We start from the raw sequence: 22,469 nt of genomic DNA on the forward strand, positions 1-22,469 counted from the left end.
AAAACATCACCCAGTGGGCTGAACTCAGACTCTGAGTACCAAGTAACAAGCACTGTGAAACGTCATAGAATTCTGTTTAGGGAAATGGTAGATATTTAAACACTGATTTTCTGGCCTACTGTTTACAAGTAGAAACACTTCAATATTCACACTCTCTAAGGTGAAAGCTCATATTGACAGCTAACTTTTGTTCTAAATTATTTTTAAAACTCTGGATGGTTCTAACTGTTGTGGCTCACCCACTACCTAGCGGCCATATATTTACTATAGGATGCAGTACAGTAGACACTTCACTCAGTAGAAGCATCTGGAAATTACCACCTTTAGTGAGGTAGTGAGTGGACAAATTTTAAATCTATATTATTTGAATGTATAATTCCATTTTGCTAGTATTTCACAATATACTAGTAGTGCTGTATGGTATATTTTATAAAGTAGTTGCTGCTGAAGACTGAGGAGAGACCTTAATCTATACATTATGGATTTGACGCACCAGTAAATTTCTTAGCACTAGTGGTATTTTTAGAAAAAAAAATGAGAGGTTTTGATAATTCTAAAACATAAAGAAATAGTTTTATTTTTTAAGAGCAACAGTGTCTTTCCTCTATGGAGCAAAGTAATTTCCTTATGAATTTTGAAGCACATAATAAAGATGGAGAAACAGTGCTGCTATTGAACTACAGTGTTAACAATCATTGAATTCTACTTGTGTGACTTTGAGTATATATATGACTTTCAGATTTGATTTGACAGTTTAATTTAATCATCGTTTTAATATCATTGATATAATGACATTGGCTGTCCATGTCTGCTTTTACCTTTGAAAGGATTGCCACTTTACAGTTCGAGGAGGCAGGCTAAAGGAAAATGGAGAGTACCAGCTACCTGTAGTTGTTCTTATGCTGAGCCTTCCCAATTCAGCAAGAGGTGCACCAACACTACTAAGTCCTGGCATGATGGAGAATCTCTTCCATGAAATGGGACATGCTATGCATTCTATGCTGGGAAGAACACGGTACCAACACGTCACTGGTAAGAAAGTTTTAATAGTGATTTTTTTGTTGTAGTCAAATGTTTAATTTCCAGAAGAAAGGAGCAGGTTAAAAAAAGAGAAAGAAATAGAACAAAAAAAAGAAGAAAAAGAGTATGAACCCAAAATGGTTGAGTCCTGTCAATAGTTCTATACCTCTGATKATTTGAGAATACAGTATCAGATGCTCAGATATTATCTAAAACTCAATCAAACAACCAAGAATGTTCTTCTTCTAATAAGAATTAGGAATTTTTTTATCTCTTCTTTATGTACTGTTCTTTATTCTATTGGTGGTATCCACTCTTGCAAGTTTGCTTTATGTGGAGTTTATTATAATAGGAATAGTTGGAGGGTTGAAAATAGGTTGTACCTAGTGAAAAAGCACAATGCCTCTTGGGTTGGAAATTACTGAGGAAATTGAATGAAGGAAAATTAGTCACTTAGATCTTGCAAAGAGCCATGAGTGTATTGGCTGACAGGTCTCTGGTTTTATAAACTTCAGCAGTTGTGGCAAACAGGTGAAAGACCTGTGCTGGCTAAGGCTGCTTGGCACRAATTTTTTTTTAACTGTGGATAGCTTGGTATTTTCTTTTCTATAATAGTGTGCTGGAARTCTCAAGTGCACTAGACATTCACTAATTAAAAGAAACCCTAACTAAACAGATGAGATTATAACTTACTTGCCTGAAGAATTTTTTGTGTGTTTTACCATTTTTGGATTGTGCCAGTGATACAAAGGGGTGTCCATGGTACAGTTAATGTTTTACCAATAGATACATTTGCATCCAGCGGCAAAATATTCTTTAGGTCTTCCATTTAAAACTAAAATTGACTGAGCTGTTTGGGAGTACGTCACTGCTGGATATTGTTAAAACAGATGATCTCTGCATAACTCTTTCAATATAAGCTCTGTATGATCCTTGGGACAGCTAAGGACGCTCCCCCACTCCTTCCACTCATATAGCCTCACTCATCTTGAGCTCCAGGAATACTTATATGCCCAAAATAGCTGCTTTGGCAGGACTTCTCCTCTTCTCCTCTGCTGAATCATGTGTGTTTTCATGTCCAACTCTTGGAAGGGCAGGAAAYGGCTAATTTTGAGGCTCAGGCTTTCCAGGAGTCCCTTTGTATGGTTTCTGTGTTGCCTTAGCTCCAAGCAGTCCTGCATCCCAGAGGATTTCACTGCAGACCTAGCATTGCAAAAGCAGCARTGGAGGTTGGAGGTCAATGGTGGTGTTTCTGCAGAGAATCTTTTTTTTTTTAGGATTTGGAATGTGGAACAATCAAAGGGCTTGTCCCAGGGGTGTCTGTTAGGGGCTGTCTGCTCTCATGGAACACTAGGGTGGTAAAGTATGAAAACAAGATGACTACAGGCTATTGTGCGAACAAAAAATTTGACATTCTATTTGACATGAGGTGAATGTTTGACATCTTTCCTGCTCTATCTTACCTTATTTTTCTGTGATTCAGAACTACACAGTGCAGATCATGCATTTTCAGAATACCAGGAGAATTTTTGCTATCAAATGTCTTTTTCAGCAGCGATAGACAAACAGAATCACAGTTTTATGTGTCAGTGCAGAGCTACATATAGTTAGTGTGTCTGTGAAAGGGTCGAATGTGATGTGAAATTGCATCGTAGCTAGTAAGTAYTAGAATGGTAAGGGTACTGATGAAACCTCATGCAGTGTTCGGGCATAGTTTTGTTTCTCTACTCTGAAGGTGAATGCAAACTGCAGCAGGTACCAAGAGAACTAGAATGGATAGTTTCTTAGACTTTATCATGTCTTTGGATAATGAGGGCTAAGAGAGAATATAGTTTCTCTCGATTCAGTAGGTAAAAATAAATGTGAGAAATCTGAGAGCTGTATTAATCTGAATCATTGWGTATAAACAGATTAGAAATTAAGGTTTAAAATTACAGAAAGGTTTGTACARGTCAAATAAGTGATTTTAAAAACTAGTTTTGGAAAAATAGTAAATGCATACTGGGATTTAAGTCTAATTCTGAATGTTGACATTGTCTCTGGCAGATAGGGATAGGGGTGATGACCCAGTGACTCTACTATGACAGCAACAACTTTTACATTGCTAACTTTAATATAGAAATTAGAAATTCAGCTTTGATTTGGTTATGTGTTACACTTTTCAATAGCTTCTATTGGGTAAGATGCTGATAAARATTAAAATAAGGTTTTTGGGAAAGTGCTTTTTGAAAATATGCTGTTTTTAACAGCTGTTATCCCATTGCACTTACGTAGAACATGTCTTCATTCTGCAAGAGTATTCCTTGAATGAATGACTTGGTATTATAAAGCAAGGTTAATATAAAGCATAAGTAAGCTCAGCAAACAGATGGAAGCTAAAAATCGTAATTGTGAATGGGATTAAGGCYGAGTTTTATTTACATTGTAGTTTAATTTTGGTTTAAGACACTTAAAAAGATTTGATGTTTCATGTAGGGCCAGTTTGGCTGCAGTCTGGTTTAGTTTAAAAAGGGTGTGATCCAGAGCTTTATAAGGTGCCTCACCCAGCTGTTCAAATATTTTGTTTTACTTTGTGATTTATAGTAAAATGTGTAGGATTATAATGAAGGTTTTCTGGCAGTATGTACAATGATGGAAATAAAATATTGACTTAATAAATGAAAGAACATTAAAGTTCACCAAAAGTCCAAACTTGAARTTGCAAAATCTTTTGGGAAGAGTTAACTCTTTGTGTTAATGGAAATAGCAAATGCTAATGTGTATAATTTTTCTACCCYTAGGAACCAGATGTCCTACTGATTTTGCTGAAGTTCCCTCAATTCTGATGGAGTACTTTGCAAATGACTATCGCGTGGTTAACCAGTTTGCAAGGCACTATAAAACAGGACAGGTAGRGAAAAATAGTATGTAAAATACTGAAAATAAGAATAAATGTATTTAGGAAAAGAATCATATTTGCATGTGTTACTTAATAATAATGTTTAAAGCAGAAGTGAACAGTGGATAAAATTATTTTGGTATTATAATTCCAGTTATTGAGAAAAAATATTAATATTGTCATTGCAAAAAAAGATAAATGTAATTTATCCGAGGTTAAATGTAAAGCTTTCAGCCTTTTTTTCCCCACAAAGTATAGTTGGTGAACAACTRCTGTGTGAATCAGGTTGTTTGGAATCCTTTAATATAGTCACAGGTAAGTTATAACAAAAATAGGATTTGTCATTGAACTCTCTAAAGTCTCTCTTAAAATAAAGCTTAGGTAGCAAATCATGGGTATAAATGGAAATGATCTGAAGTGTTTAAAAATTCCCATTTTTAGCTCAGTGTATGGCAGTGATTGAAGTATTTTGTGATGAAAAACATACTGCTCTCTAGGATTGTATTAGGATTAGGTAGATGCTGTCAGTTGTGAATATCTGCATTAAAACTCTTGTCTTTTTTTGCATCAAGTTATTCTATATCAGTCTATTGCAAAGATCTGCTTTCTGCAGGGTATTTAGAAAACAGTGCTCTTTGGAGCAAGGTGACTTTTGGTGGTTGCTTTAAGACATGGCAATAGAAAATTATTTCTATTTATACAGACATTTCAAAAATTCCTCCTAAATTGTGTAGTGTAACACTTAATTGGAGCTTAAATCCAATACTAAGCATTCAGTGTATTTCAATATTATGGAAGTAGAATTATATTTTCCTCCATTGAACAGTTAGGAAAATATGTTGCTTAAGTTCTATTTTAATAGATACTGTCTGAAAAATTTGCTGTGTAAATTTTTTGGGGTTTTTTTTCAACAGAGCAGTCATTTCTGCGGAATTGATTGCACTAAGAAAGTATCTTTGAAACCTGGGAGTTAAACGTACTCGGTTCAGGAGTGTTATCATTTCTATGCTTGAGCCCACATACAGAAATACTGCTTTCTAATGTTCTCTATGAAGTTCATGTAGTGTTTAAACAGCATGGAGTTAAATAATTGTGTATGAGTTCAGAGAAGGAATCTCACTAAAACATGGAAGAGATTTGTGGAACTTTATTTATGGCTTTGTATTTTCAAAATGACTTAACAAATCTAAACCATGTTTAGCTTCAGTGCAAAAGCTAAGAACCAGACGCTGTGTCCCATTTGGCATTTYCATAAACTTCTTCCCTTTATTGGTGGTGAAATCTTCCCTCTTCAGAGAGCAATTGAGAGAGGTTTGATGTAGAAATTCAGTCTTGAAGGGGCTAAGAATGGATTATGCTGGAAGATGAGAAGAAGAGCCTGAAATTTTTCTGTGGCTCTTGAGAGCTTACATGGCTTCCTTTTAATTGCTTTTTAGAAACATTAGAATGGAGTTTTAAGCCATCATCCAACATATATAAATCTGCTTTTGCTTATGTCAGTTCATCTAAACTGATTAYAAGAATCTGATATCTGATTTCTGTGTCTGTCATTTAAATACAAATAGATTGAAATAATCTTTTCTGTTCTTGAAATTTAGTGATTGTTTTAGCAATTACTTTTTCTGTTGTGTATGTGTTAAAAAGTACTTTGAGTGGAAAAATCCTATTTATCTTACAACTTCACAAGGATSTTTTTGGGGCTTATTTTTTCTGTTTTTTCTCTTAATTTCTCTTTTGTTGTTTTGCAGTTAGGAAATTCAAACTTTTTTTCTGTTTCTCCAGTTTCTTATTTGAAACACTTTGCCTCTCTTTCAAGGAGAAGTAGGGAAGATGTATGAAAAGATTAAAATGTGAAAATTGTGAAACTATTAAATCCAAATGTTGTTTCTTATGAGAACTTCCATTAATGTTCTTCTTATGAAATAAGAGACTGAGCTTTTCTGTGTTAGAAAGATCTTTTTTGCAACAACTACACCAACAGAGCTCTGCTGTATGTTGACAGAAGGAGGACTCTCTACTGACGCAGTTTGCGTCAGAGGCAATGCAGATAATTTGACAAAGTATTCTTTTGACATTGCTATATCTACGCTCTACATTTTGCATGTAGATTTCAGGATTTTTAATAGTCCTACTGCACATAATTGCATCAGAAGAACTTGTCACCATAGTCTCAGTTTATATTTGCCATTGCTATATAAAAGCCGGTTGTAGAAGGACTCRTCTTTGAGGATGTGCACATAGGATCAGTGCTTATGCCTGTGGGAAGAGAAGGGGAAAGAGGTGTTTTGGTTATTAACACATGAACTGTTAAAAACTCTATTTCAGAAGCAGAAAAAGAAATTGATGGGCCGACCTTCTAAGATGAGAATGCATTTAGGTGTCAATCATGAGGATCTGGTCCAAATTATCTTGAAGTTTTTAGAGAGCTTATCTCGGCCTCTTTGAAAAGTTGTGCTTTTGAATACTGAGGAGTGACAATGCTTGCGAGTTCTTCTGTCAGAAGGAGCAGGTCTTTTGAACTTAGTTGAAAAAGCTGGCCAGTACAAATCTATTTGTTTCAAGAAAATAGCAAGCCTAGTTTTCCTTTCATCTGAAAGATGACTCACACCAAAAAATCTTTCAGATAAAGCGAATGAATAGAGAGAGCTGATAATCTGTTACTAAAATTGAATTAGTCAGGTAAGCTCAGGAAGTCAAGCCATACCAAAATGGCTTTACAATGCTTAAGCAGACATGGTGCATGGGTATAATTCTGTATGACTGTGATTGTTTAATTTCATTTGTAAAGTGCACAGATATGTGGTRGGTCTGAGGTAAGTAATTTTAAGCTTGTGTGTATTTGGAGGCTCTCTTGAACGAAGCCAGTGTTTCAGCTGTTCAAATTTGAATTGAGTTCATTTTTCACAGAGGTGGAATGACAAAGACAGTWTTGTATTAGCATGATTACAAGAGTAAACCACAGATAGTAAACAGTTGTAATGTGTTGCAGTTACTGCACAACAGTAAGGAGTTAAGCATGYTTTGCGACCCAGGGAATTCTGTTCTTTTAACCATCATGAAAAACATGCTGAAAAATTAATTTTAAGATCTTAAAGTTACTTAATAGAGAAGGATGGAAAAGTGTACCTCAAAGTAAAGCATGTAGTGTTTACTTTAAATAATTGAATGGTTGTTCAATTGACATAGTTTTAGCTGAAGCTCTGTGAAGTCTTTTTTAGAAGGAGGATGGCAGTTTTATTCTGGTTTTATCAGAGAGCTCTTCTTTCAGGAGAAGTAAAATAATAATGCTGGTGCCTTTTTTTAGTTCACCCAGCTGTTTATTAAGGGGCTGTTTCTATTGCCTGAAATGGTACATGTTGCAGTTCAAGACCTCAGCATATCTGTGTGCATGACATTCACAGAAACATAACTTGAAAAGGAGTCAKGATATTTGAAAAACCCTATGGAGTCAAATTTTGCTTCCTTGAAATCTTAAMTATTAAAATCCCAAGGGTGTTTTGGAAAAAAATAAGTGATCTCTTTATCAGTTTAAATTGTTTCAGTTTAATTTCATTTTGGCCCTGTTTTTCTGCTGCCAGATTCTGCTTGGCTTGTGAATTATGATAACAACACAGTCTTTTGGCCAGGTTAATAACACTGATAGATTAAAAAAAAGACATAAATATTCTTTGTCTTTTTGTTAACAGGTGAAGTCATAAGAATGACTTGTACTTTCTTGTTGATTTAATCTGCTCAAACAATAGAGCTTGCTCTTCAAGGCACAGTAGATTGACATTGTTTGTTTGACATTTATATGGCTACAAAAAAAGTTAACAGAATTTTCTTGCAGTCTCTTGGTAAAATTACTTGTATTTTACTTGGTCCCTAGAACTTCCTCATAATGTCATTTAACACAGATGAAATATAAAATCGAAATCATTAAGCTGAAAGGGTTCGTTGGTCCTTACTGGTAGGATAACTCTTGGCTTTAACATTCTTAAATGATAACTTTGTAAAACATATRTATTTGCTGTTGCTAAGCTTTTGCCTGTTCAGCTTTTTAAACACTCATAAATTACAGTTTAAGAATTTCCACCCGGTTTTCTCATACTTTGTTGTATCCAACATACAGGTGCCCCTAGAAAAAAATCTTTAATTCCATGTTGTACTGCTTTGTTAGGAAAAGAAAGCCTCCAAAAGCTGCTGAAACTTGCTGATAGGTGTCTTGGGTTGATGCAGTGCCAGTCCTGTATTCATGTATTCTGTCGGCTTGTAGACYCAAAAGGTGTCTGTGCCTTTAAATCCAACCCGAAGAAGGGGCAGGTGCTGCGCCGGCAGTTTGAAAGCCGGGGCTGTGGGGCTTTTGGAGCTCGGCTGGGTGCTGTGGGAGTCCTTGCTCGCTGAGTGYAGAGGAGTTACATTGTTGCCGTTTAGCTAGCTCGGGTTTGTAGCTTGGGCAGACAGCTCTCCTTGGACCGCCACCCTTTTCTCCGACCTGTGTGATTTTTTTTTCTTCTGGAGCAATTCGGCGGCCAGCGGGGAGAAGCTGTTCCGCTCTGTCTCGTCCCGGACTCCAGAAGAAGCCAAGCTGGTGACAGAAAAACACACTGAGCCCTCTGTTTCATCCATAGTGAGGAAAAGGACTATAATCAGTTTTTTTTTCCACTGTTGCTGGAGCGGCCATGTGGGTTTTTTTCTTTCGTTCCTTTTTTCCCGGGGACAGGAGCTGCCATCTTTTCTGYGCACCACTAGGCCGAGCGGCTGTGGGGRGAGGGAGCTGCATGYGTTCCTGAGTTTTAAATATCTAACAGTTACTTTTTATCTGTGTCCTGTGGGCACTGTGTTTTGTTAATAAACTACTTTATTTTTTTCTCTTCACTTTTGCCCAAACATCTATTTCATATTGGTGGAAAAAAATTATCAAATTTTTCACTTCAGAGGAAACATTTACTCTGTAACATTTTTCTCTGAAAACATTGTCTCAAACTGAGACGACAGGTTTTGTGCCTGACAACATCTATGCAAAATTCTGTAGGTTTCCTTGTTGAAACTGTGTTATTGCAAACCCAGATGTACTTAGTTCCAAGATGAAGAGGCATTGAAGGGTGTGCCTTACTTGTGTGAGAGGATGAGACAGAGAYATTCATAAAACAAGGAAAATAATTGTCCAGCCAAAATACTTTAACCAATTGTGACTTTTTTCTGCTTTACTTTCTTCCTTTTTAAATCCTATAGTTCTGTACCATCCTTGACCTATGTAACTTTTGACTTGGAGAAGAGGTTGCAAGCCTTAGCAAGTACTGYATAAAGCAGCTGTGCAACTGGAAAATTTTTCTTACCTGCTTCAACTTAGAGATTTTGCGCTTAATTGATAACATTTTCATCGGTTAGTTATTACTTCTGTGGAACTGGGTTTTTATTCTGTGAACATTATTTGTCTTGAGAACATATATTTTGCAGAGAATCTAAACACRTGGCTCTGTTATATCTTTAGACTTTTCTTGTATTGTTTCTTGAACACTTCAACATACTATGAAAACATAGGAAGCATTTTAGAGTCAAGTTTACCTAGCATTTCCATTACATTGTACAATTTGTAGTACCTTTCTTAATATTTTAGCAAGAATGCAGCTGTTTTAACCATATTTAATTCATTTGTTTAAGGAAGGTGCTAGCAAAAAAAAAAAAAGAAAATGTTTGTTAGGAAAAACATCTCTTAAAATGCTTCAGAAAGTGATGGAGGAAGTGTAAGGTCAAGCATTCGTAGACAGATATTAAAAATCTGTTATTAAAAAGTCTCTGAATGTACTTGCAGACATATGTGTGGAAGTGAAGAAGTTTGCTTAATGACTTGAAAAGTGTTTCTGACTTTCAGKATGTGGTGGCAGGATAATTATATTGCCATTGATGTGGAAATGAATTCAACTTTCATTAAAAGTTTTTCGTTAAAAWTTTCAAAGGGTAGATATTTACTGTTCAGTACAACGAAATATTTTTGTGTGGATCAGGGTAGAAGGTCTGATGCTGTCTCAGTAGAAGTTGTGAAAACCCAGTATTACTAAGCTCAGTATTATGAGTTATATGGGCCTCTGTGTAAATCTAAGTGAACTCTGCTCAAAGCTCACGGGAGAACTTTTTGTAATATATGCTTTTGAGACAAGATGATCTGGGAAGACTTTACTGCCCCAATCTGTTCCTTATGTCTAAAAGTAGTGATAACATTTTTAACAGGCAAAGAAGGGAATATGGAATCAGTTTTTAGGAAAACAAGCATTTCACAGAGTGATTTCTGTATTGCTATGTTGATTAATGCTGATGTCTTAATTGGCCATCTAATGCTTTGCTCAGCAAATATTTCCTACCTCAGAGSAAAACACTTCAAATGTGTTTTTATTACCACCAAGTTTTGTGKTTTTTTGTATCTTCAGCATCTTCTAGTAATTAGCTATTTAGGTAGTATTTACAAATATACTTCAATTCTAAATGTGATCTGATTTTCTATTTTTTTATTTTTGTTCAAGCCACTACCAAAAAACATGGTGTCAAGACTRTGTGAGTCCAAAAAGGTGTGTGCTGCAGCTGATATGCAGCTCCAGGTATGTTCTTTGCATTCTAGTTTCTACTCTCCATTCAGAACTTAAAGRACATATTTTAGTTCTTACAGTTTTACTAATGTTTTTTATTTTAATACAGATGTGTTATTTAAGCTTTAATTTAAGCTCARTTTAATGCAAATTAATTTAAATTAATTAATTTTTCTATTAATTGTCATGTTTGTTGTTCTAAACATATTCTGTGCTGCCTGCTTAAACCTAAATGCCTAAATCATGAAAATCGCAGTTTTGAAAATGGTTGGATTATCAGAATTCTCAAATGTGATTTGAGATGSAATTCTTATATTAATGGAATCATTTAAGGAGAGCTTGCAGTAGAGGAAGTGTTGATACCTTGGATCATTCAAATGTAGCGGGACTGAGAGATGCAGACTACCACAGTAAAATTAAGCTAGCACATTTACTAGAATGTGATTTGAGCTCCTTGTCTTCTGCAGCTCCAGACAAAAGTGACCACTTGTCACATGAAAATTGCTGGCTGAGCTGTTAAGGATGTAAGACTTCTCTCTCACAGTATTAGGAGAAGTAACTAAATTAATAAACATTCATTTTCTGTGGGTACGTGTGAATGAAGTAATTTCCATAAACAATCAGTGATGCTGTTCTTCAAAGAAAGTAAAATAAATTAGTCTTCTATGTAGAATGGTATTTGGTCTTTTTCAGTCCTGCAACAGCAATTCTCAAATGTGTACAGTAGCATTAGCATCCAGCCTAGTTTTTTTTACAGTGAACATTTGGCTGCATTTAGTGTGCTACAAGTTTTTGCTATGTGATTTTGTTTTCTTCTTTGTTTTGCTTTAARCCCAAAGCATATAGTTTTTCCTTTCATAGTTAACGTGGTGTTTAGGTGAGRTAACTCTGCTAGTACCATAGTAAAAGTAAGTTAGTGAGATGTGGAAAGAAACAAATTTATATATCTTTGTAGTTTTTGCCTTTAAGAAGTGGCCAAATGATCACAGCCATGTCTACAAACATGAGTTGGGCTGGTTAACTGAAGTTGATCTAAAAGGGAAACTTAAATATTTGTAGTTTTCTCTGTCCAATTACATACAGGAATTTAAAACTAATTAGAAGTCTGGAGTGTGGATCTGTAAATTGTATGCATATAATGTACACTAATCAAATCCAGACTGAATACTGTTTTCAGTGTGTACATATATTTTTCATTGGTTAAATTTGATGCACTTTTGAATTGTGCTTTCAGTGCAGTGCTGGCTGTCAGCAGCCAGTGTTAGCTGAGCAGGTGCTACCTGTGGCTATACCTCCATGACATGAAAATATAACTGCACCCTCTCTGCAGGTCTGGTTTTGAAATGCACACCCCTGGCTTTGAAAGATACTCATAGAGATGGCTGATAATCCAGAAAGAATGCGAGCCAGAATATAAATAATTCATACAGGAAGTTTTTATTGGAAAAAGAACAATTCTGGATTAAAATAAGATTTATACTGTGAATGCTTAATCGTGGACCTTCATACATGAGAGCACAACATGTGTAATTAGTAACCACCAAAGTGTTTATCAAATCCTTTCACAGGCGCCCGTTCTTTTCTGGTGTCTCTGTCCGTAAGAGCTATGTATAGATCTGACAGTTTTCCTGTCAACTTTTAGTATATATTTGCTRTAATCTTGTCAAGGTTTAAGATCAAGCTGGCATTGTGGAGGCTAAATGGGCTTGGATATCGAGTCACAAATAAATTCAAAAGTGACGTGGCCTCCTGTTCTGCGGTGCAGGAGAGAGTATTCCAAAAGGAGAAGTCAGTGCATCCGTTGCTTGCTGGGGCTGTGCAATGCCCCCGCTTACTGTTGGCCCTCAGCTCCAGGGAACCTCTGTAGAGTCTGTCTAGGAGTGACTCCACACTCTATGGCTCAAGAACTGGGGTGAGAACACCTACTTCTGCTGGGTTCAAGTTCCCTTGGGTGTCTAATGGTTGTCTAATGCTGRTAATGCAGTGATTAAGCAGGCTGCTTGCCCTCAAATTACTCCTGTGTAACTAATGTTCAACCAGTTTCAACCTATGCAAAATGACCACAATGCCACACTGAATTATATTATTCATTTCCTACTTTCAGCACTATGTTTTTGGAGATTCCRTATGTCAAACCTGCAGAAGTGTGCACTCATTTCAAAGAGATAGATTGAAAGAGCCGTTCTGTTTAGTAATTCAGAAAAAAATGTCCCAGAGAAGTTGACTACATGGCAAATATAAAGCTAATACTTTTTTTTTAGAAGTGCCTGTTGTTACTCATACAGATTAAAAAGAATAGTAATTCATCAAAGCAAAATATGTTTTAATCTGCAGTGCCAAAGGATATATATGCTACTAGCTATATGCCTGAGAAAACTGTGAACGATGATTCTAAAACCTTTCCTTCAGACTTTGCAAAGGCTATATTCTATATTGATGATTAGATGCTRTGTTAGCTGTGTCTGACCTTTAAAAGAAGAAAAAATGCTGAAAAATTTTCCAGTAGAGTGGGACACATCTGGAGGTCTGTGGTCTGTTCAGAAAATAAGTCTATTGGYATGTGAAAGTAAGAAATATTACTTTTTTTTCATAACTGTAATACCTCTAAATTTTCTTTTAGGTCGTGTACTCAGTTATTCAGAAGGAAAGATAGGAGAGTCCATACATCTTCTCCTAAGGCTTTTGCCAGGCAGATTGAGTCCCAGAGTTTTTCAGTCAGTAGTAACTTCACTGGAGCATGCCTAAATATTTGTGTCTTATTGCTATTAAGCAGACAAAGGAGCTAAAAAGAACTGGAATCAAGTGAAACTAATAAATACCAATGTAAGTGCAAAATAGAGACAGTATGAAGATACATAACAATTTGGTGGCCTTTTTATATTTTTAGGTCTTTTGAGAAATGTATTTTACTGAACTTAGAAATCACCTTCTGTCTTCTGCTTGATGTTAAATATTAGCTTGCTCCTCAGCAGTATCACCTAAAATCCTGTAGTCCTGGGATGYGTCTCCCTTTCCCATTTCAAAGGCCTGTGTAAACACACAGAATTGTGGTTTGTAGATGGAAATGCATATGGTTATAAAGTTCATCCAAGTTTATTTTCAAGGAYGGTTTTTTTAACTGTGCTGTCCAGGTGGCTCATAGCTTTCTTCCCACACTTTGCATGTGTCAGGATCAAGGGGGAGCTTATAGCAGACATTAGTGACTCATTTCCCTATCACCACGTTGTTCTTTAKGCAGAACGTTTCACTGTCCTTCAGCTGACATTTCCCCACTTCCTGGCTGTGAATTGAGCTTTTGCTCTGCCTCCTTGACCGCAAACTACTTGACTCCGAATTTCGCTTTAGAGCAGGTACACTGCAATGCAGATGCAGTTCCCCATTCAGGAACACTGAAGAGCAGCTGCAGACCAGTCCTAACAAAGATGGAAGATAAAAAAAAGAGAATCAAGGCTGTGCTGAAGCTGAACACTGAAATCTATTGTCAGATGCTGAAGTTCCTCATGTTTGATTAGGGTTTTTTAGAGAGGAGAGGAGAGGAGAGGAGAGGAGAGGAGAAATTGGTGTGAAATGACTCCTGCAGAATTACCAAGGCCTAGAGTGACAGGAGGAAGTGAGTTTTCCAGGATTATTACATCAGGTAATTTTCAGGTCTACTCATGGCACTTACTGCAAGTCATGCTCTCAGTTATCCTTGCTACCATAAATGCTGTAGCTTTTGCTAAATGGTGTAAAAAATGAATGGGAGTCTGGAAATTAGGAATGCAAAGCCATTGTAGAGCTTCTTTCTCCTTTTAGGTAGAAGTAAAAAAGTATTCTATTTTTTGCAGTCTATTGTAGGTTTCTCTTTAGATTTTTAGTTTTTCACAATGTAATTATGGAAAGTTTAAAATAGCCCTGGAAAGTTTTAGTTTTAAAGAATAAAGTACTCATCATTTGCCATTTGGTGTAGCATCTTCATGGAGCTGGTTGCTGCCTGCTGTGGGTTTGTGGGTGAGGAATGTTGAATGCTTACAGGTCTTGCTCAGTGTTGTTATTTGGGGCGTAAAACTTGCAATACCATTAATGGATGATTGTGCAAGTTGAATCTTACTGACCTCTCTTCTTCTCATTAGCCATGTAGGAAGCAAACAGGAAATGTAGGAGTAGCTCCTGGAAGTCGTGGCTTATTCACCCCACTCCTTATAACCCTCAGTTTTTCTTGGAAAAAAAATCCATGTGCTCATTTATTATTTGTCAAGAGACATTGTCAAAGAGTTTTTTAGAATTCTGTATGTTAGAAGACAGCTTATTCAAATAGAAGGAATATGCTTCTTTAGAAACAGTCACAATTTTGGTGAAAATACCTGTTGTATCCAAAACAAATAAAAAGCAGCTTAATTCTGATAAAGAGTTCAGAACGGTTTATACTAACATTTTTGTAATAAAGAATATTTTCAGAGGTTCTGGGGGTTGTGTTATTTAGAGGACATAAAACATCCAAACAACTTTTGCTCCATAAATTTTTGTGGTTATAATTCCTGGAACAGTGTGTTTATGTCATTGCGGATGGTATTGCACCCTGGGAGTGTGACTGGGCGTGCATCTCTCAAATTATTTGCATCACTCCTTGCACAAAAGCTTTTTGAGGCTCCTTGATGTCAAATTTCCTATGAAGTGTGGCTGCYACAGGATGGATGACCTGACCTGAATTCTTCCTTTATACATCTGGATCCATCAGACCTCTCAAAAATATCTTATTGTACACAGCAATGGGTGTCCTCTGTTTTCCTTGCACTTCCACAGAATGGGAAATCTTCATATTAAAAGAAAAAAAGCTGTACTCATTTTCAGCGATGGCACACACAGAGCCTTGGCACTGTCTTCTGTCCATGCCTGTTTCATGTTTGCTGTTACAGTGTCAGGTGCTCCACTCTGTTGTCTTTGCTTGGAAAGTCTTTTTAATGGTGCTGCTTTCTCGCTCTCCGAACACCTCAGGAATTATTCACCCACCTGTGTTTTGCTGTAGTTCTCATGTTTCTGCATAAAAATTGCTCACGAAGCAGCTCTTACTCCTGGGAAAGTACCCTCCTCGTGCAGTGTGCACTAAGCTTACACTTCAGCAGTGTATTGCTCTGATRGTGAGAGCTAAAATAAAGGGAGAATCTGCCTTAGCACTACACTGTTGCAGGGCTCTAGCAGAAATTCYTTAGCATCAGCAGCTCTGTGTAGCAGGCACGGTGCTTTTAGGTCAAAGGCTGGATTTGATAGTCTTGGAATCTTTTCCAACTTAAATGATTCTGTAATTCTTATGTTCACTGCCTAAGCCGTAACTTGCTCCTGACAGGGGTGAGGTGTTCTCATGGCTTCATGCACACATAAGTTTGAAATGGCTTATTTTGCTGTGTCCACTTAAGTGACTTTAAAATAACTTAAATAACTTAAAAATTTGGGTTTTTTTAATTAAATCTGTTTAATAGTACTGTTCTTGAAAAGAAGAATTGCTGGAGGGGCTTAGGGACAGATCCTAATTTATTTTAAAATGCAGACAGTTTAGAACTGCCAGTGTACTAACTGACCTAAGCCTGGATTTATGATAGGTCATGATGGTGGTGGTTGATATACTCCAAAAACTTGTTTCTCTCCTTGTATGTTATACTAATAATAGGAGATGTAYAAAACCATTTATATCTAAACTCTTCCCTCTCCCTATTCCATCTCTCATGTTCTTTTCTTTGATTTTTCATATGCCAATAATGTGCCAAAGASAAATGTATTTTCTCTCTTCAGGTATTTTATGCTGCCTTGGACCAAATCTACCATGGTAAACACCCTCTAAAAAAGTCAACCACAGAAATTCTAAAGGAGACGCAGGAGAAAATTTATGGATTACCATATGTACCTAATACAGTGAGTAACAAYAGAATAAATGTATGAACTGCACCTTTTCTCTGATGGCATATTAATACCCCTCCTTCTTCCTGACCCTTGCCCTCCACACTCTGTATATTTGTATTGTTGTACTGTTACAGTGAAAGGGTTTTCTTTCATTCACTCACTTTATCCAGAGAGTAGCATGTTGGAAGTTTTCAAACAAAAATCAAAATTTAATTAATGTACTTGTTTTTATATAGGTGTAGTTTTGTAATGATGAGTTTCATTACTTAGCCTTTATTTTCTTATTAAAAAAGGCATTGGAAACAATACACTGGAAAAAGCGTTTATTCTAGCTTTTCAAAAGATTGCTTATAAAATGCAGCAARACACTGCAGCAAGTTTTGGCCTGGAATTTTATTCCAGCAAAATATACTGTGAACTTCTTAATTGTCAGAAAKTCTATGTTTACATTTACTCAATGTAAAATTAGTGTCAAGAACTAGTCAAGAGCTGTGAGGCAGTTTAAGCTTCAGCAAAACATAGTGAAAAATTGCATTAGAATAACGTTAGTACTCTGTAGAGTAACTAATGTCTGTGATTTGTCTTGCTGTCCTTTGCTATTCTTTCTTCCAAACTTRTAATGTGTTTGCAGTTTAATTTGTAGTTCAGATAAAAAGATAAAAGCCTTGAAAGTAAAGGTTGGGTTTTTTAAGTGAAGAGAATATGTTTCCTCCTTTCATTTGAATTTGGAGCTAGACACTGAAATGCGGTAGTAGGGACCAGTTTTTCTTTTTGTMAGTCATTTGGCTAGGTACATATAGAGCTGTCAGAGAAAGCAGAGTCTTTTGATTATTTGAATTTTATCTGTTCTCTATACATTTAGATTCAGTTATGTATTGCTAAGTCAGACTTCTATGTCTTAAGTTAGTGGTGTTGGATAAGAGAAATTCTTCCTTAGTGAAGGCCTTCACTAGGATTAATACATGTGTTTTTTCTGTAGCAGCCTTGTCTGTCAGGGCTGCAAGCATCCATTATTATCTCTTCCKGATGAACCCGAATTCCCTCTTACTGCTTTTGACAGGCAAGTAAACACAGCAAATATCCTCTGAATGTACTTGGTTGGGCACCAGTCTTATTATGCAGACTCATTTTCTGAAGTAGAACCCCAGCWTATGTCCTCAGCAGATGAATTGCTGTTGTTATCAGGCCCAGCTCAGATAATAGGACAATTTGCATCTATCTTCTTGTTACAGTGCATTTGAAATGAAGCATATAAACTACAYCTAATAAGTAAATGCTGCTGCACCTGTTGGGTGTACTATTTAAGGTAAACCTAGGCATCATATGTTATGTGCCAACAGKAGGAGGGATAGTGCAAAAAAAAGTCCTGTTGAGCTCTATATTTGCCATTCAAACAGGTTTTACAGGCACTGGGGCAGCTGACATTGCACACAGTAGTGTTTGCATTGATACGGATGGGCACAGGAGCTGGTGCCACATGCAAGACAGACAGCAAGTAAGATGGAAGCACAGAGAAGCAGCACTCCACAGGACTCTCTGAATAATGTAAATCTCAATTTTTGGCCACTGCTTATCTGTTCAAAAGTATACAGGGTTTACTGCTGGGTCCTGGAGGRCAAAATTCCATTGGGATTTCATTGCTCTTTTACTGAATCGAGAAACTGACTGCCAGGCAGGGGGCAAGGAAATGTATCTTCCTGTTTTTGTGTCTGGCAGTTTTGTGCCCAGAGGAGGTTAGTGTTACAGAGTTTGGAAAATGAATAGCAATTTTGCGCAGGCTGGATTCTTGAGTCCTGGTGATACCTTTAGAAAGCAAGCAATCTTCTTGTCAACGTTCCTTAGAAAGCAATATAAAATAATAATCACCACACTTTCCAGCCATTTCTTCCTGAATGTACTTGGTGTCAAAAATCTTTGCACTGTGGGGAATTCAGTATTCAGCTTTTGTTCCAAACTTCTCTTGAAATCGTGGCTTATTTCTTTCTTCTTGCGAACTCAGTTTTCATTTATTATGGCCTTCTTTGCAGTTGATGATGCTGTCTGCTTTTAGAGTGTTTCCCTTGGTGTCTTCTACCTTTGTCTCCAGGATGCCCAGGCMGGCTTTTGAAAATGTATTGGGTGACCCTTTGATCAACCTGAGACATGATCAAAGYTTTTCCCCATAATCTGATGCTTAGTCCCCTCATGTCCCCCAAGTTCAGACTTGAAAACTACTTTCCTTTGAGACACTCATCAAAATTTAATGATATGCCATTGCTAGTCCYTTGCCAAGCATAATAATTCCTATCTCCTGCTGTGGGTTTTGGTTCAATATTGTAACAAAAAATGACACACAGGGTAAGCAGACTCTACAAAGATTACTGGAGTTTGCAGCCTCCTGCAGTTAAATGAAAGAGCTCTCAATAATGAAATGGTTGCACAATAAACACCAGCTGCCCAGATTATCATGCCTGTATTTTCTTTGTGAAGTGATTTGAGTTACYGATTCTTGTTTTCATAAAATTATTCTGCACTTACATATTAATTGTCTGTCCATTATAACAGGAATTTTGGTGGGAAATGATGGTTTGACTTGTGACTCAGGAACAATGATTTTGAAGAGTGAGGCATAGTGAATCTGGGTTCTTTTTTTAGGTCACTGCCAAACAGTCMCTTTTGCATTTTTTAAAATTACATAATCTTCCAGCAGGCTTTTGGTCCAGAAACAGCTGAATTTCTTGTGTGGTACTTGAATACAAAGTGTAATGATGGAAGTAACCCACACACATCGTTATAATTACATTTGATAGAAGGCAACATATTGGTATGTAGGTGCCTCTGATATTTTTTGGAACACTGAATAATTTGCTATATGACTTTTTGTTTTAGCGTATTTAGAATACATATTAGTTCAGAAGGATCACCTTTACTGGTGCCGCAAAATGTGCATCAAGTTTCAGGTTTAATTATAGTTACACAGTTTTGTCCAGAGTGCAGGTTTCTTTGGCCTTTGGTTGCTAGTGTTTGGAGAGACCCAAACACCTGTGAGAGTGAGTGTGTTGGCCAGCCAGGTTTGCCAACAGAAGACAAGCCAGGTATTGTTAGAGATACCCTAGAGCAAAGAAATGTATGAAAATGGTGAATATGGAAAGCCAGTGTGATTGTTAGTCTGTCTTCTTCCTGCAGCTGGGGGGACTCTGCCCAGACAAGGATCCTGACCTTGGAAGGCTCCACCTAGGTCCTTGCCTTAACTTGCTGTGGTTGTGTCTGTCATGTTCCTGACAAAGGAAATCAATGGATGAGATGCAGCCTAACATTTGGAGTGCTTGCTCGGGGAGACAGTCAGACACTATGGGAAGATATGGCTTGCCATGGGTGCAGAAAACACAAGTATTTCATTAACGGGACCATGCAGAGGCATCTACGTGTTTGGTCAGGAGAGAAGTTGGCGTCAACAGGCGGAACTGGCTTCTCTGCAGAATGAAAATAGTTTTTGCTTCACATGGTTGCCATGAGCCAAAGCCTCCTTTWTTGTTGTTGTTGAAGAAAACCTGTGTGCAAGAGAGTATAGTTTTAACAGATTAATTCCTCAGGGCTGGCTGGCAGTTGAGTGAAGTTATAGAATCTGTTATAGAACCTGCCATCTGTGTTCTTGTATTATCTGTTGTCTTAGGATTTCTTGTAAGGTTTTTGAAGTGATTACTAATGTGCAGTTATATGTAACTGTTTCTGTATAAAATTTCAGGTGAATATCAGTAACACATGAAAAAAGAATAAATAGACTGAGCAAGGAATGAGGCAGCTGTCTTAAAGTAAATAATAACCCTTAACCTCTGATTCTAAAAGTGGTTTTGAATTCTGAAARCTTTACTCAAGTGGTGAATGTAAAATTATTGGTAAGAAAGACTAAGTAGTGGCTGCCTATTAAATTTTAAACTGTAATTTTACTTCATATTTGTTTTATCTAAAACCTTCCAAAAATTATTTTAGAATTATTAAGCTAAATTATAACTTAACCTTAGAACCAAAGCAAAAATGAAAGCTAGATTAAAGGAAATAAAAAGAAAAAAAAACAGCTAAAAGGTAGAATGCATACTATTGGCAAAGAGCTTTTAAAAAAACAATTCTGAGTGGCAGATGAGGGAATAAAATTTATGGTGCTAATCAATAAGATGCTAAAAAGAACTCAGTGGAAGAAAAAGTCTGTATATCTGAATATCWGAGAAAGGGAGGTTATTAGAAAAGTAAAAGCCATAAAAAATATACAAAACAGAATACGGGATAAGTTCTAATGAGCCAGAAGTAAAACTGTGGAAGTTTGAAGCAGCTTAGAAACCAAACCCAGCAATAACGATTAAAAACAATGCATCAGAAAGAGGAGGGCTGCCAGATATTTGCTGGAACTGGAACATAGCTAAGTGTGATGATTCAAAAGACATTATGTAGTTACCCAAGAAACTGAACCAAGAATACAAACCATCCTGATGTAAGGAAGATTTGGCAGTAAAGGATCAAGCCCTTTAAAACTTTATTAAGATAATAAAAAATAGAAATCATTATATGACTAGAGATAATTACTAAAAGAATGCGWGAATTCAGAACAAAATAGGCTAGAAATGCTGAGTTGCAAAGTGTAAGTAGAGAAGGTAATAAAATTCCATAATTACTGAAGAAGCAAGAAGAGACWGGGAGAAARAACAACAATAAATGTCAGARGAATAGTGATATTCTATTCTGCYTCAGCATTTTTTAAAGAAYAAATGGATTTTGATTACRTAAGTCATATGTGTAATTTTTGAGATGGATTGAAACAGTACTGAGATTAAGGAATAGAAGAGAGAGAATATGTAGATGTAGTCAGATTGTCAGAATGTTTGTCAAAATAGTGACTTGCAGGAATTATCACTCACAAACTCGTGAAAAAGTGGTGGTGTTGTAATAACTGTCCTTATGAAGGGAGAAGAACCTCCCCCATGAAGGGAGAGATCTGTAGAYGATGTGGTCAGGTTTTGTCACTCAAGAATAGTAGTAGCAATTATTAAGCAGCTCATAAGTATCTTGAGAACAATCAGGTGAGCCAAAATAGTTTTGTTAACTGCCTAAGATGGAAAACATCCCCTTTCTTCTTAAGGCATTGATTGATGTTGGAAACAGAAACTAAGTAATTAATAGCATAACTCTACACTTAGTAAGCTTTCTGACATTTGGAATTCATAATTGTACAAGCAAACTGTAGATTTATGGCTACATCAACATACAGAAAACATGCTGACAAAGCAAGTGAAAGCTTAGTTTCAGAAARGGACATTTTAAGTGGACATCACCAGGAATCTGTTTGGGAATGACTGCATTCTGTGTTTTTGTTAATAATTTAGATGGTAAGTAGTTGTAGAAGCTCCTTTAGTTGACAAATACTGCAGAAATTTTGAAAAAGATTATTTAAATGATCCAAAGAATTTGGATCACTGTGGTGTAAGTGAAGCAAACAGTGCACAAGACCAGCTTGGCTGAACAGGAAAATCCTGGTTGAGCTCAGGAGGAAAAGGAAATAGTATAATCTCTTGAAACAAGGTGAGGCTTTCCAGGGAGAGTACAGAGTTGTGATTTGTTTGTCACAGAATGGTTTGGGTTGAAAGGGGCCTTAAAAATCATCTTGTTACAACCCCCTTACTGAGGACAGGGATTGCTTTCACCAGACCAAGTGAAAGACCTAGCTCAAAGCCCCTACCCAACCTGGCCTCGARCACTTCCAGGGATGGGGAGCACACAGCTTCTCTAGGCACCCTGTTCCAGTGCCTCAGCATCTTTAGAGTAAAAACTTTTTCTCAATRTCTCATCTAAACCTGCTCTCTTTCAATTTAAAGGCATTCCCCCTTGCCCAATCACTACWTGCCCTTGTAAGAAGGCCCTCTCCAGTTCTCTTGTAGGCCCTTTCAGGTACCTGGAACCTTCTCTTCTCCAGGCTAAACAACCCCAGTATTCTCAGCCTTTATGCAGGGAGAAGACACATATGRCCAAAGCTCAATTAGAGTTGAAACTGGACAGTATTGTTTCAGATAACAAATAGGGTTTTTTAAAGAATGTTACTAGAAAAAAAAGGAGGTTTAAAGAAAACATTGGACTGATWCTTGTTGAGGATGGTAATTTGACTAATA

At 36.7% G+C, this 22,469-nt stretch overlaps 1 protein-coding gene across 1 annotated transcript in view; it reads left to right on the forward strand.

Annotated features, from left to right (window-relative positions):
- MIPEP (mitochondrial intermediate peptidase) overlaps positions 1 to 22,469 on the forward strand; it is a 67,045-nt gene that overhangs the window by 26,717 nt on the left and 17,859 nt on the right. Inside the window, exons 13-16 of the mRNA XM_057366729.1 lie at positions 828 to 1,032; positions 3,801 to 3,910; positions 10,399 to 10,473; positions 16,228 to 16,347. Coding sequence (XP_057222712.1) covers positions 828 to 1,032; positions 3,801 to 3,910; positions 10,399 to 10,473; positions 16,228 to 16,347 — 510 coding nt within the window. The remainder of the gene's footprint in view (positions 1 to 827; positions 1,033 to 3,800; positions 3,911 to 10,398; positions 10,474 to 16,227; positions 16,348 to 22,469) is intronic.

The sequence above is a fragment of the Malurus melanocephalus genome, unplaced genomic scaffold (assembly GCF_030028575.1).
Source record: "Malurus melanocephalus ecotype Western Australia unplaced genomic scaffold, MMel_1.1 scaffold_70, whole genome shotgun sequence".
In the NCBI taxonomy this organism is placed as follows: domain Eukaryota; kingdom Metazoa; phylum Chordata; class Aves; order Passeriformes; family Maluridae; genus Malurus; species Malurus melanocephalus.